The 14934-nt window shown below is 46.5% G+C and overlaps 1 protein-coding gene and 1 long non-coding RNA gene across 2 annotated transcripts in view; both read left to right on the top strand.

The window, feature by feature from the left end:
• The window catches only part of LOC142827639 (uncharacterized), a 102700-nt gene that overhangs the window by 54343 nt on the left and 33423 nt on the right, over positions 1–14934 (top strand). The window lies entirely within an intron of this gene.
• Positions 5924–10932, top strand: LOC142827524 (uncharacterized). The gene is made up of 3 exons (XM_075923127.1): positions 5924–6318; positions 6420–8657; positions 10836–10932. Exons 2-3 carry the CDS (start codon positions 6697–6699, stop codon positions 10930–10932), a joined length of 2058 nt encoding a protein of 685 aa, XP_075779242.1. The 5' UTR covers positions 5924–6318; positions 6420–6696.

Below are 14934 nucleotides of genomic sequence, written 5' to 3'. Positions count from 1 at the left end.
TTTAGGCTAGTTAAATGTGAGGATAGCTGATTTGCAATGCAATTGCCGTTGCTGTTTTGTGCACAGTTTTTCTGCATAGATGTTGAGGTGGCTACATCTCTTATGAAATTTTCTGTGTATATTTTATTTTGTGAGCCCCTTGTTATCTTTACCACTTCCTTATCTTCAGCAAGTCACCCTAATCTTGCACTGGACATTTCTGTTCTGATTTTGTTTTACAAAGTAGTATAACAAATAAATATAGTTTTCTTTGCAGAATTCTTTGTGTAACAAAATTATTACAGCCTGGAATGGGGCTAGATGAATTAAATTAATAAACTCTATCATTGTTATATACAATAACCTCTCTTACTTTAACGGTCAGACCATAGCAATGTTGATGCTGGATATATTTTCTGAGAACAGGTCATGAACCAAGGATAGTTATCACCCTTTATGAACTGAACGTGAAATGGATCTCTATTACTGGCTGGAATTCAATACCACACCACAAAAGTTAATTAAAAACAAACGCTATAGTAAATAATATATGATTTTGAGAGTTTGAGCTTATTTTTTCACCTACAGGCTTTCAGCTGGAGTGTAATTTTTTCTGACTGAACACTTTTCTTTTCCAAAGAGCAATGCTGATTCAAACATTTTGGTGGGATCTGACTGGTTAGCCAGTGTTCAACATTTTCCATGTGGAGGAAAAATAGAGGATGGATTCAGGTACTTATTTGATGTAATCCTGTTTATTACAAAGAACATAAAGAGAGCTCTTTTCTCCAGACCACAGTAAGAATCAAACAACAAGAGGCAATTTATTTGCTTAAAATTTTAAGCCTCTTTTCATCTAGTGATATGCCCAAAAGCTTTCTCTCCCCAGTTTTTCTGAGGGTCACAATAAGGATGTGTCTACATTGCACCATAGCTAAAAATAAGTATGCAACTTGAGTGACACAAATTGCGTATCTTATTTCAATCTTATTTCAAAATAGCTTATTTTGTAATTTGGTACACTGTCTACACAGCACGAAATTTTGAAATAACCCGCTATTCCGAAACATCCCTTAATCCTTGTGGAATAAGATTTAAAAGGACATCAGAATAGAGAGCCCATGCTTGCTGTGAAGATGCAGGATAGCTATTTCAGGATACTCAGGTATCCCAAAATAGCATTGCAGTGTAGACGTTTAGCCTAAGGCTATCTCTACACTGGCATGATCTTGTGCCAGAAGTATGCAAATGAGGCTAAGCGTGGAATATCGCTGAGCCTCATTTGCATATCTAATGAGCTGCCATTTTTGTGGAAGAGGCTCTTGCACCAGAAGAAGCTGCCTACACTGCCCCTTCTTGCACAAGAAAAACCCTCTTGCGCAATGCCGTTGTTCCTGAAAATAATCAGTGTAACGGCATGCGCAAGAGGTTTTTTCTTGCACAAGCAGGGCAGTGTAGACAGCTCCTTCTTGCGCAAGAGCCTCTTCCGTAAAAAGCTTTTTGTGCAGGAAGCCTGTAGTGTAGACATAGCCTCAGATTGCGTAAGGAGCAGGGAAGAAGCACGGTTTCCTCGTTTCCACATCAACTGCTGTGAATGAGCCATTTCCATTCTGACTTGATTAGCCTCATTTACACATGTACCCTCTTTTGTTGTCCATACGTATACAGGCAGTCCCCGAGTTACGCGGATCCGACTTATGTTGGATCCGCAGTTACGAACGGGGCTTTTCTCGCCCCGGAGGACAGGAGCGGCGGGACGCCCAGATGCGCCACGGTCCGCCGCCCCCATCCTCCGGGGCGAGAAAAGCTGCTCCCCGTCTCCCTGGTCTGCAGGGAGACGGGAGCAAAGCCTTGGAGCACGCCCGCAGCGGGACAGCCCAGGCGCGCTTGGGCTGTCCCGTTGCGGGCGTGCTCCGTGGCTTTGCTCCCCGTCTCCCTGGTCACACCAACAGACCAGGGAGATGGGGAGCAAAGCCTCGGAGCATGCCAGCAGTGGGACAGCCGCAGCGTGCCTGGACTGTCCCGCTGCCCGCGTGCTCTGCGGCTTTGCTCCGCGTCTCCCAGGTCAGCAGACCAGGGAGACGGAGCAAAGCCGTGGAGGACTTGGGCGGTCCCACCACCCCCGTCTCCCTGTTCTGCTGGTGTGGAGGGGTGCAGCCTACCCCTGGGGTAGAGCAGCTGGGGGCTGCCGGGTTGGTCCCGCAGCGCCGCTCCGGATCAACCCAGCAGCACCCCAGCTGCTCTGCCCCAGGCGTCCTGATTCAGCCGCTGCTGGTCAGTTTCAGCAGCGGCTGAATCAGGACGCCTGGGGCAGAGAAGCTGGGGTGCTGCTGGGTTGCTCCAGTAGCGCCGAGGAGCCGCGCTACTGGAGCAACCCAGCAGCACCCCAGCTGCTCTGCCCCAGGTGTCCCCAAGTCAGCCGCTGCTGAAACTGACCAGCGGCTGACTACAGGAAGCCCAAGGCAGAGTTGCTCTGCCCCAGGCTTCCTGGAATCAGCCGCTGATCAGTTTCATCAGCAGCTGACTTGGGGAAGCCTGGGTTTCTTAAGTTGAATCTGTATGTAAGTCAGAACTGGCGTCCAGATTCAGCCGCGGTTGAAACTGATCAGTTTCAGCAGCGGCTGATGCCAGTTCCGACTTACATACAGATTCAACTTAAGAACAAACCTACAATCCCTATCTTGTACGTAACCCGGGGACTGCCTGTATGTACTCTCATGCTTCTATAAACTCCTTCTTTCTATTTCATCTGATGAAGTGGGTTTTATCCATGAAATCTCATGCCCTAATAAATCTGTTAGTCTCAAAGGGCATGTTGACACTGGCATATCTACATAAACTCCCCTTATTTTGAACTAACAAGGCGAGAGTCCACTCAGCAAGCCCGTTATTCCAAATTATTTCAGTATAATGGGCTTGTTATTTCAAAATACAGTAAAACTCCGATGGTCCAGCATCTGATGGTCCGGCACTTCTGATGGTCCGGCACCATCAGGAACCCGGAAGTTCTCCGGGCAGCCGGACCATCAGAGCTGGAGCTGCTCTGCCCCCAGCTTCCCCGATTTAGCCGCTGCTGAAACTGACCAGCAGGAGCTGAATCAGGGATGCCTGGGGCAGAGCTGGACTATCGGAAGGGGGGGCTATGAGGAGTCTGGGGTGGCATCCCCCCATCCCACCCCAGACCCTTCATAGCCCCCCCTTCCGATAGTCCGGCACATCTGATAATTCGGCACCCCCTGGGTCCTAAAGGTGCCGGATTATTGAAAGTTTACTGTAACAGTTCCTGCTTATGAGGAATAATGCTTATTTCAGAACTGTTCTTTTGAAATAGTGTTAGTGTGGACACTCACTAACTGCTGATATTTCAAAATAATAGGCCTCCAGAGGTCTCTTACTCTGGCTACACCTCTGACAACTCTACTGCTCCCCTTCTGCAGAATTTAAAGCTGCAGACAAAAGGAAAAGGGCTTGGGACACAACGTGAGTCCTACTAGCCACACAGCAGCCTGTCTTTGAGCCATGTCCGACCTGAACACTCCCTCTGAGCCCCACATGGTTGCCAGCATGCCTGCAGCCATCTCGGAAGCCCCTGGCCAAGGGCGAAAGAGGGCACCGGCCTGAACTGGTGTGGAGATCCTGATTCTTATTGAACTCTGGGCAAGGAGACAAACCTCCAGGATCTGCATACCACACTGTGCAATGCCGATGTGTATGGCCACAGCCGCCCCCTGGACCAGGTGCAGATGAAAACTAAAGAATTGCGGCAGTCTTACCCAAAGGCCAGGGCAGTTTTTGTTCTGGAGCAACACCACCGACCTGTCACAGCTGGATGCCATCCTGGGAGCGGGACTGGTCACTTAGATTCTCCCATCATCAACTCCAGCCAGAACACTACCATCATCAGCCCCTATGAGGGCAGGGTTGTAGAGGAGGAGGATGAGGAGAGGAGGAGCAGGCCAACCTGGACACCATGCCTGCCAGCCAGGAGGTCGTTATTAGCTTGGAGCTGGTTTCCCAGGGCTCGGACAAACCTGGAGAAGGCAGTGCAGGTAAGTTTGGTTACTTTCCCTATACACCAATGGGAGTGGGCAGGGGGCGGTGTGGGGCTGCACACTGGCAAGTGGCCTCTGCTACTTATACACATCTCCCTCAACACCCCCCTCTCTCCTTCAGCAAGCAGGGATAAAAGTTTTCTCTTTGTGGGACACCATCACTGCCGGACCCAGCACGTGCAGGACATGGAAGGAATGCCACCCCATCTCCCCCTTCCCACCTGCAGATTCCTACACCTTCCCATGCCTGCTTGTCTTTGGGAGGTGGTGGTAGTGAGGTTCCCCTAGGACATCTGTGTCCCTGAAAGAAAGTATCTGCTGTTTAGGCCACAGATGGCCTTGCTCAAAGTACACTTCCATTGTTTGAACCGAGACCTTCGGTGTTGGCTCAGAGAGTAGGGCTAGGCTTCATGCACAGTGTCTCCTGGGATGACTGCCCTTCTCACTTTTCTTCACAGCTGGGCCAGGTACAAGCGTAGCATGTCCATCACCTCTCACGCCATTTTCCCAATGCCATGAGACCTGCACGTGGAGGCAACCCTACGAGGACCTGGTGCAGGAACATCTTGACTGCCTCCATTCCCTCAGCTGGAACTTTGACTAGGATCGTCAGAAGCACTGGGCTGACCATGAGCTGAGGAGGAAGAGGATGTGTGAACAGCTGACATGCCAGCACGAAGCTACGTGCTCCTCCTTAACATCAGCGCATGGTCATAGTTATGGAGTATTCCACCAGTCACTTTCTTGCCTCTGCCCCCCCAACTCCCAGCACCCAACCCATTCCCACCCCTACCCCCTGGCTTTAACTCCTAGCCCTCCTCCCAGGTGCCAGGGCCCACAAACACATTGCGGTGGGACCTCCAGGGCATCTGAAGCCTCCTGAGGTACACGAGATAGGCGCCAGTTCCAGCCCCATCCCTGAGCCCTCCTCCCCCACACTTCTCTTTTTTCCCTCTCTCCCCTCCGTGGTTCTTTCCCCAGTCCCTCCCTTTTTGTATATTCCCCAAATAAAATATCAGAGTTGTTTTTCCAAGCAAAAAAGGCTTTATTATTTGGTTTGCCAGGAAGGTGGGAAGGGAGGGCAGGGGAAGGAAGGGATGGGCGAGGAAACCCCAGCCTAGACCAGGGGAGCAAAGCGGACAGGGGACTGCAGACAGGGGAGTTGAAGAGGGAGAGCAAAGCGACCCCACCGCCGAAGAGGCTACCCGGTGAGAGTACAAGCTGTGGTGTGAGTGTGTGCCTGTGCCTGACTGTTTGAATTTTACAGTTTGAAGTGTGAATTGAGAGTCTGATTCCAGGTGAGTGCTAGCAGTTTCAGTTTCAGCTTCTGTGGCAGTTGGGACTGAGAGCCTGCCATTGTTCCCTTGATTGCCTCTGATTAGCCTCAGGCTCAGCCTTCCCCTGTGTGACTCAGAAGGGGGCAGGCCTGACCTAGGCAAGCAGGCTTTAAAAAGCCAGAGCAGTGCGACCAGGGGAGCGAAGCGGACAGGGGACTGCAGACAGGGGAGTTGAAGAGGGAGTGACTGATGGTGATGAAGACCCGTAGCGCTTGTGCCAGTACTTCTCCTGTCTCCTCCACCTGTGCCTGTATCCAGACAGAGAACCTGAGCATGGATGCCTCTACCCAGGTCCTGGTGTGGTCTTGCTGTATTTGTGGCTTGCAATTCCCACTGAGTGATCTCCAGGCTGGGGGAGACAACCGTTGTGAAAGGTGCCTGCTGGTGGAATCTCTCAGGCAGCAGGTGGGAGAGCTACAGGAGGAGGTGGCCAGGCTGAGGAGCATTCGAAGCCATGAGGAATTCCTGGACAGTATTCCTGTGGAGTCCACGGAGGTCACTGTCCTAGGATGTGGGACTGTTGACCAGCCACTTATGGAGGAGGTGGTGGTGCAGGGTGAGAACTGGCAGCTGGTTACTTCCGGCAGCAGGCAGTGTTCCACCCCTGCTCCTAACCCTCCCACTGTGTTGTTACATAACCGTTACACTTTACTTTCAGCAGGAGACAAGGAGTCACCCCCCACAGTGGAGGAGACCAGGCCTTGCACCACCAAGGTTGAGCAGTCTCCTGCCACCACTGCGAGGAGGAAGCGTAGGGTAGTGGTGGTTGGAGACTCTCTTCTGAGGGGAACGGAGGCACCCATCTGTCGCCCTGACAGCTCATCTCGAGAGGTATGCTGTCTGCCAGGGGCCCGTATCCGAGATGTTACGGAGGCATTGTCAAGGATTATCCGGCCCTCTGACTACTACCCCATGCTACTCATCCACGTGGGCACAAATGATACTGCCAGGTGTGACACTGAGCGGATCAAGTGTGACTACAGGGCTTTGGGAGTACGGGTGAAGGAGTTTGGAGCGCAGGTGGTATTCTCTTCTATCCTTCCTGTCAAAGGTAGGGGCCCGGGCAGAGAGAGGTGCATCCTGGAGGTGAATGCCTGGCTGCGACGATGGTGTCGCCAGGAGGGATTCGGCTTCCTTGATCACGGGGTGCTCTTCCAGGAAGGACTGCTTGGCGGAGATGGAGTTCACCTTTCCAGGAGCGGGAAGGCCTTGTTTGGACACAGACTGGCTAACCTTGTGAGGAGGGCTTTAAACTAGGTTTGTTGGGGGCAGGTGAACAAAGCCCACAGGTAAGTGCTGCATGTGCGGGACTGGGAGATGGGTTGGAAATGGGGGGGACTACGGCCTATAATGGGAAGGAGAAAGGAGGGTCAGGGCACAACAGGGAGGCAAGATCAAATCAGTATCTTAGATGCCTATATACAAATGCGAGAAGTATGGGTAATAAGCAGGAAGAACTGGAATTGCTAACCAATAAATACAACTATGATATCATTGGTATTACAGAAACCTGGTGGGATGGGACGCATGATTGGAATGTTGGTATGGAAGGGTACAGCTTGCTCAGGAAGGACAGACAGGGAAAAAAGGGAGGAGGGGTTGCCTTGTATATTAAAAATGTACACACTTGGACTGAAGTGGAGATGAATGTAGGAGATAGCTGTGTAGAGAGTCTCTGGGTTAAGCTAAAAGGGGTAAAAAACGAGGGTGATATCATGCTAGGAGTCTACTACAGGCCACCTAGCCAGGTGGAAGAGGTGGATGAGGCCTTTTTTAAACAATTAACAAAACTATCCAAAGCCCAAGATTTGGTGGTGATGGGGGACTTCAACTATCCAGACATATGTTGGGAAACTAACACAGCGAGGCACAGGCTATCCAATAAGTTTCTGGACTGCATTGGAGACAACTTTCTGTTTCAGAAGGTTGAAAAAGCTACCAGAGGAGAAGCTGTTCTGGATTTGGTTTTAACAAATAGGGAGGAACTAGTTGAGAACTTGAAAGTGGAAGACAGTATAGGGGACAGTGATCACGAAATAATAGAGTTCATGATCTTAAGGAAAGGTAGAAGGGAGACCAGCACAATTGAGGTAATGGATTTCAGGAAGGCAGATTTTGATAAGCTCAGAGAACTTGTAGGTAATGTCCCATGGGAAGCAAGACTGAAGGGAAAAACAACTGAGGAGAGTTGGAAGTATTTCAAAGGGACGTTGTTAAGGGCCCAAAAGCAAACAATTCCGCTGTGTAGGAAAGATAGAAAATATGGCAAAAGACCAGCTTGGCTTAACAAGGAGATCTTGCACGATCTCAAAATAAAAAAGGAGTCATATAAAAAATGGAAACTAGGACAACTAACAAAGGAGGAATATAGGCAAGCAACACGAGAATGCAGGGGCAAGATTAGAAAGGCAAAGGCACAAAATGAGATCAAACTAGCTACAGGCATAAAGGGAAACAAGAAGACCTTTTATAAATACATTAAAAGCAAGAGGAAGACCAAGGACAGGGTAGGCCCACTGCTTAGTGAGGAGGGAGAAGCAGTAACAGGGAACTTGGAAATGGCGGAGATGCTCAATGACTTCTTTGTTTCGGTCTTCACCGAGAAGTCTGGAGGTGTGCCTAACGTAGTGAATACAAGCAGAGAGAGGGTAAGTTTAGAAGATAGGATACACAAAGAACAAGTTAAAAATCACGTAGGAAAGTTAGATGTCAGCAAGTCACCAGGTCCTGATGAAATGCATCCCAGGATACTCAAGGAGCTGATAGAGGAGGTATCTGAGCCTTTAGCTATGATCTTTGAAAAATCATGGCAGACAGGGGAGATTCCAGAAGACTGGAAAAGGGCAAATATTGTGCCCATCTATAAAAAGGGGAATAAGAACAACCCAGGAAACTACAGACCGGTCAGTTTAACGTCTGTCCCAGGGAAGATAATGGAGCAGGTAATTAAGGAAATCATATGCAAACACTTGGAAGGTAATAAAGTGATAGGGAATAGCCAGCATGGGTTTGTGAAGAACAAGTCATGCCAAACTAATCTGATAGCTTTCTTTGATAAGATAACGAGCCTTGTGGATAAGGGAGAAGCGGTGGATGTCATATACCTAGACTTTAGTAAGGCATTTGATACGGTCTCGCATGATATTCTTATTGATAAACTAGGCAAATATAACTTAGATAGGGCCACGATAAGGTGGGTGCATAATTGGCTGGATAACCGTAGTCAGAGAGTTGTTGTTAATGGTTCTAAATCCTGCTGGAAAGGGATAACAAGTGGAGTTCCTCAAGGGTCTGTTTTGGGACCCGTACTGTTCAATATCTTCATCAATGATGTAGATATTGGGATAGAGAGTACGCTTATTAAGTTTGCAGATGATACCAAACTGGGTGGGGTTGCAACTTCTTTGGAGGATAGGGACATAATTCAAAATGACCTTAGCAAGTTAGAGAAATGGTCAGAGGTAAACAGGATGAGGTTTAATAAAGAGAAATGCAAAGTGCTCCACTTAGGAAGGAACAATCAGTTCCATACATACAAGATGGGAAGTGACTGTCTAGGAAGGAGCATGGCGGAAAGGGATCTAGGGGTCATAGTGGACCACAAGTTGAATATGAGCCAACAGTGTGATGCTGTTGCAAAAAAAGCAAATATGATTCTAGGTTGTATCAACAGGTGTGTTGTAAGCAAAACTCGTGAAGTCATTCTGCCACTCTACTCTGCACTAGTTAGGCCTCAGCTGGAGTACTGTGTCCAGTTCTGGGCGCCACATTTCAAGAAAGATGTGGAGAAATTGGAAAGGGTACAGAGAAGAGCGACAAGAATGTCTATCTAACCTGTTCTTAAATAGCTCCAGAGAGGGAGATTCCACCACCTCCCTAGGCAATTTATTCCAATATTTGACCACCCTGACAGTTAGGAATTTTTTCCTAATGTCCAATCTAAACCTCCCCTGCTGCACTTTAAGCCCATTACTCCTTGTCCTGTCCTCAGAAACCAAGAGGAACAAATTTTCTCCTTTCTCCTTGTGACACCCTTTTAGATATTTGAAAACCGCTATCATGTCCCCCCTTCATCTTCTTTTTTCCAAACTAAACAAGCCCAGTTCATGAAGCCTGGCTTCATAGGTCATGTTCTCTAAACCTTTAATCATTCTTGTTGCTCTTCTCTGTACCCTTTCCAATTTCTCCACATCTTTCTTGAAATGTGGCGCCCAGAACTGGACACAGTACTCCAGCTGAGGCCTAACTAGTGCAGAGTAGAGCGGCAGAATGACTTCACGAGTTTTGCTTACAACACACCTGTTGATACAACCTAGAATCATATTTGCTTTTTTTGCAACAGCGTCACACTGTTGACTCATATTCAACTTGTGGTCCACTATGACCCCTAGATCCGTTTCTGCCATGCTCCTTCCTAGACAGTCGCTTCCCATCTTGTATGTATGGAACTGATTGCGCCTTCCATAAATGTCTGTGAATGAAGTGGCCCTTGTGATCCGCAAGGGCCTACAACATGATGGAAAAGTATTCTCTCTCTCTCTCTCTTCCCCCCCCCCCCACAGAGACTCAGTGATCAGGGGCCAGGGTGGGGATGTGGGTGCCATCAATGTCCTCCTCCCCGCAGCTGGGGAAGCCCATAGTAGGAAAGCCAGTGACAATGAGGTCCATGTTGCCCAGGCTGACTGATGATCCTGCACAACAGGATGGTGTTGATGGCCTTCATCACCTATAGAAACATAGACTCACAGGATTGCAAGAGCCCTTGGGAGGTCATCTAGTCCAACCCCCTTCCCAAAGCAGGACCAACCCCAACTAAACCATCCCAGCCTGGGCTTTGTCAACCTGGGACTGAAAAACCTCTAGGGATGGAGATTCCATCGCCTCTCTAGAGAACCCATTCCAGTGCTTCACCACCCTCCTAGTAAAATAGGTAAAGCTGCATGAGCACAGCCCTGACTATCAATCTCCCCTTGCTGAACTGGCTCCTGATGGAGTGGTAGCTGTTCGATGTGGTGAGCTTCCAAAGTGAGATGCCAATATGTTTCTGCAGGGGGATGGTGGGTTGCATCCAGGTGTCCCGTCATTGGAGAGCAGGGACGAGCCACTCGCAGAGCTCCAGGAAGGTGGCCTTCCACATGAGAAAGTTCTGGAGCCACTGTTGGTTGTCCCAGTGTTTCAGAATGTTGCGGTCCCATCAGTCAAAACCAGTCTCCCGCTGCCAGAAGTGGCTTTGGGCGGTGTGCAGGAGAAATGGAAGGGAATGTGGTACATGAGGAGTGCTATGGCCTGGGGTGAAGTGGTCCCCCAGTCTGTGCTGGTTGTCACCCTCCTACAGTGCCATGAGGCACATCAGGAGGCCCAAATGCTGGTGACTGCTTTGCAGCAGCTCCGGCTCAATGATGAGAGTGATGTGGTGTTCGCAAGAGCAACCAGAGCACATGGTATGAGTTTGGTGTCCCTCCAGCAGGTTGGCAGTGCAGAAGAGCAGTGTGAGACGCAACTGTAGAGAGGAGCCCCTTAAAAATGAGTCTCAGCTAGCTTCAGGAAGCAGTTACAGGAAGTGACTGCTCTCCTGATGTCCTCCCCAGTAATATCTCATAGACCTTTTAGGTGAAACCAATACCATTATGCTGGGGGTGATTGAAGCTGATAGAAATGTAAAAAGCAAGTAAGGGTATGTCTACACTAGCCCCTAGTTCGAACTAGGGAGGCTAATGTAGGCATTCGAAGTTGCAAATGAAGCCCGGGATATTTAAATCCCTGGCTTCATTTGCAACTTTGAATGCCTACATTAGCCTCCCTAGTTCGAACTAGGGGCTAGTGTAGACATACCCTAAGATCTTTTATGGCATAGATATCTGAAACAATAGGAGTTACAGGTCACAAGTAATTAGGAATTTGAACTAACTGGGAGGAGGGACTGGACTTGGGGCTGACTGCATTTACTTGAGGCTGGGTAATCTTTGAGGAAACTTTCAAAGATGTTCTGCTTGAAGGATATTAAAAACTTTATAGCACAATACTGCAGAACATTTAATTTTGCAAAAAACTCAAGCAAGTTCAAATTGAGATGAAACAACATTAAAATATTGGAATTTCCCATGGCACATAAGTTCTAGTTTTTAACCAACTCTCTTGTCAATATATTGTTAGCACTTTCGGACTCTTGAGTGATCATCAGAGTTGATTAGAATACATGCACATATACTCAGATCGTGCTAAGAGTTTCAGAGTCAAGTGTTTCTTGCTATAAAGAGTTTTTAATTTGCTTCAAGCAGGACATCTTTTAGATATATCTGCATCTCTATTGTGAATGAGTCATGAAATTGGTAAGGGGACAAATGAAAACTCATCTCTACTTGGATTTGGCCTGTTTTGAATTTGAACCATAAGTGCCACATAGCCACCAGGGTTATGCATAATATGTGTAAGTCCATTCCTGTTCAGAAAAACACTTGCTGGATATATTTTCTGAGAACAGGTCATGAACTGTGGGTAGTCATCACCCTTTATGAAGAGCACATGACATGGATCTCTATTACTGGCTGGTATTCAATACCACTCCACCAAAGTTAATTAAAAACAATCCCCGTAGTAAATAATATACATATACATAATGTTAAGTATATGCTTTAAGCCTATTGACATTAATGTGATTGAGGCACATGCATTAAATTAAGTAGTACTTCTTTCTGGTATAGAAATGCTTTCCTGAATTAGGGCCTAAACCTATGCCTTTTGGTTCCTAAGTGCTTCACCAGCATTCTCAATGCAGGGCTTTGTGAAACTAAACTCCATATATAAGCACAAACCCCGTAATTCTTCTGCAGTTGCTGGGACCATAAGAAGTCAAAAACAGTGGTGGGGACCCTAAGGCTTAGGGGCCAGATGCGGGCCCTGTTTGCCTGGATCAGGCCTCTGAAGCTCAGGGCTTCCCCCCAGCATTGGGGAGCCTACAACGATACTCGAGCCCCCATTGTCATCCCCCTCCACGGGGCTAAAGCACTCAAAATCTACTAGCATGTCCCCTCCCAGTGTGTGAGAGGAATATGGAGACTCTCTCCTTCTCAGTCAACCCTCGACTGATTTTTCTGTGTGTTAGCAGCCCCCAGCCCTGAAAAAGACTCTTTCTCTAGTTAGGTAATCAAGGAGTATTCAAATTTTGTTCCACTTTTGCAAGTCAGCAAAATAGAAGGAAAAATGAAAGATGAAATTGCAGTCACAACAGATACCACCTATTCTCAGCCCACTACTAATAAATAAATCACCCTGAGGTAATTAAAAACATCTCAACAAATAAATGTCACCCAATGGAAGGCATTGTACATTCTGAAAAATAACAATGATGGAACTGAAATGCCAAATAAACAACAAATGCCTGATTCTACTAACAGCTGTGCAAACAGATTATCAAGCTCAATTTGCTTTCTCCAAAATGTTAAGTGAATGTTATAGTGTTCGTGAAACATGCAGTATTTACACAGATCCAACCTTTGTGTCCTGCAAAGACCACAGCTGCAGAGCTCCCTTAACTGGTGGAACTTGACATGCACTGTAGAACATTCAGTATAAGCTTAAGACAGTTTTAAGCATAGGTGGAAGGTACAAGTGTTGAGTGGAAGCAAAGCCCACTCTGGATCTTATTGCTCAACCTCTCCCCTTTTCCTATCTCTATTCTGATCATTCCTTCAGGTTCCCACAGCTGGCTGTTGCAGACAGATGACTCTTCCCCGTGGTGGATCTGTTAACTTAAAAGTGAAAAGGCTTGTAGCTTGCCAGACCAATTAACATAACATTAAACCTATGAAAGAGCCATTAGTGACAATGAAGCCATTTAACGGATGTGCACCAATCTGGAGGTATATACTGTCAGTTTCCGAATTTACTTACAAAAATAATTGTGCATTACTGTAATGACCTTATTTTAAATTTTGCTTTAAATGTTTCATTAGTTTTTTTGGGGGAAAAAATCCTTGCATAGCTTTTTAGATGCACAATCTGAGTATTCAGCTTTAGCCTTAAATGTTTGTGTCTTCAGAGTTTTTAAATAAATTCTTCAAAAGACCACTTGTATCTAAAATGCACATTTATTTTTAATTACTCTAGTACAAAAACTTGCTTCCAAAGTCTTCCTGTCCATCCCTGCTTCTGGCTGCTGCTGGAATTTTTTTCCTTCCACACTAAGGATGTTAAGTAACAGTTATTTTAGTAGTCGAGTAGTCAATGGAATTTCCATTGACTAATCGATAGGCACTTCCCCGTTCCTCCTTTGAAATGGGCAAGAGCCCCAGCTGATAGAGGCAGCAAGTGGGAACGGGAGGTGTGGGGGAATTAGGATTGGTTCTGCTTAGGGCAGGGGGCTGGACTTGATTACCTTCTGAGGTCTCTTCCAGCTCTATGGTTCTATGATTCTATGGAATTGACAGGTTGACTAGTTGGCAGACTATTCAATAAGCATTTGCCTATCAGAGAGTCGACTAGTTGACTATTCCTTAACATCCTTACTTCACATCCCTCCCTCATTGAAGAGAGGCCTTAAAGGGACAACATCCATTTTCTTCCAGATAGCTGGACAAATGAGTTTCCTTTTCATTTCTTCAAACTATTTGATTAACTAGATTTTAAGAGAACCTTACATCAAAATCAGTACCTTAGTAAGCTATAAAATGTTTTGTTATGCCTAAAACCTTTGGAAACATATTTTTAACATAAACATATGATGAAATTTCATAAACATGTCTATTGTTTTGGAGATCACACAAAATAAATTAGTGCTTCCCTTTTCTAAAAGCAATTAACTTTATGAACACACTAAGGGTACATCTAGACTGGCAAAAATTGTACTGTACAAAATCAGTGGTTCTTGCGCAAATACTGCGACGCTCCCGCTCAGGGATAAGCCCTCTTGCGCAAGTATTCTTGTGCAAGAGGGCCAGTGTAGACAGCCAAGTTAATTTCTTGCGCAAGAAAGCCCAATGGCTAAAATGGCCATCGGAGCTTTCTTGCGCAAGAGAGCGTCTACACTGGCACGGATGCTTTTGAACAAAAGCAAATCTTTTGCACAAAGGCACATGCCAGTATAGACACTCTCTTGTGCAAATACTTTTAACGGAAAAACTTTTCCGTTAAAAATATTTGCGCAAAATCATGCCAGTCTAGACGCAGCCTAAAGTGCTGTGACTGATTAATTTAAATAATGTCTTTCTTTCATTGGATTAAATATGTAATGATTGGAAATTATTACTTTTAGAAGGCTTATGAGTATATTTAAAATATAAAATCAGCTTAGAAATATTGATTAAGAAAATTTAAACAGAGAAGAGCTGCCTCATGTATTCCATAATATTTAATGATGTATTCAGCAAGACAGCTGACTTGCTCTTACTGCAAAGTTTTTGAAAATATATCTGTGACAAACATCAGGGTATCTAAAGTGACCTGTCTGATGTTTTTATCCCCAAATTTAGTGCTATTAATTAGGTGCCATCTGCATGTCCAGGCCATACAATCTGGCAGGCAGTGGAAAACATACTCCGTTTCCTTTAGAAAGAAATTTTAGAAGACAT

The sequence above is a fragment of the Pelodiscus sinensis genome, chromosome 3, assembly GCF_049634645.1.
Source record: "Pelodiscus sinensis isolate JC-2024 chromosome 3, ASM4963464v1, whole genome shotgun sequence".
NCBI lineage: Eukaryota > Metazoa > Chordata > Testudines > Trionychidae > Pelodiscus > Pelodiscus sinensis.
This window is presented reverse-complemented; position numbering and strand designations above follow the sequence as displayed.

Bases quoted from the DNA above. Each gene is read 5' to 3' on its own strand.
- LOC142827524 (XM_075923127.1), top strand. From the start codon at position 6,697: ATGGGGGGGACTACGGCCTATAATGGGAAGGAGAAAGGAGGGTCAGGG. The intron at 8,658-10,835 runs GTCTGTTTTGGG...TCCCTCCAGCAG, and splicing joins ACAAGTGGAGTTCCTCAAGG to GTTGGCAGTGCAGAAGAGCA.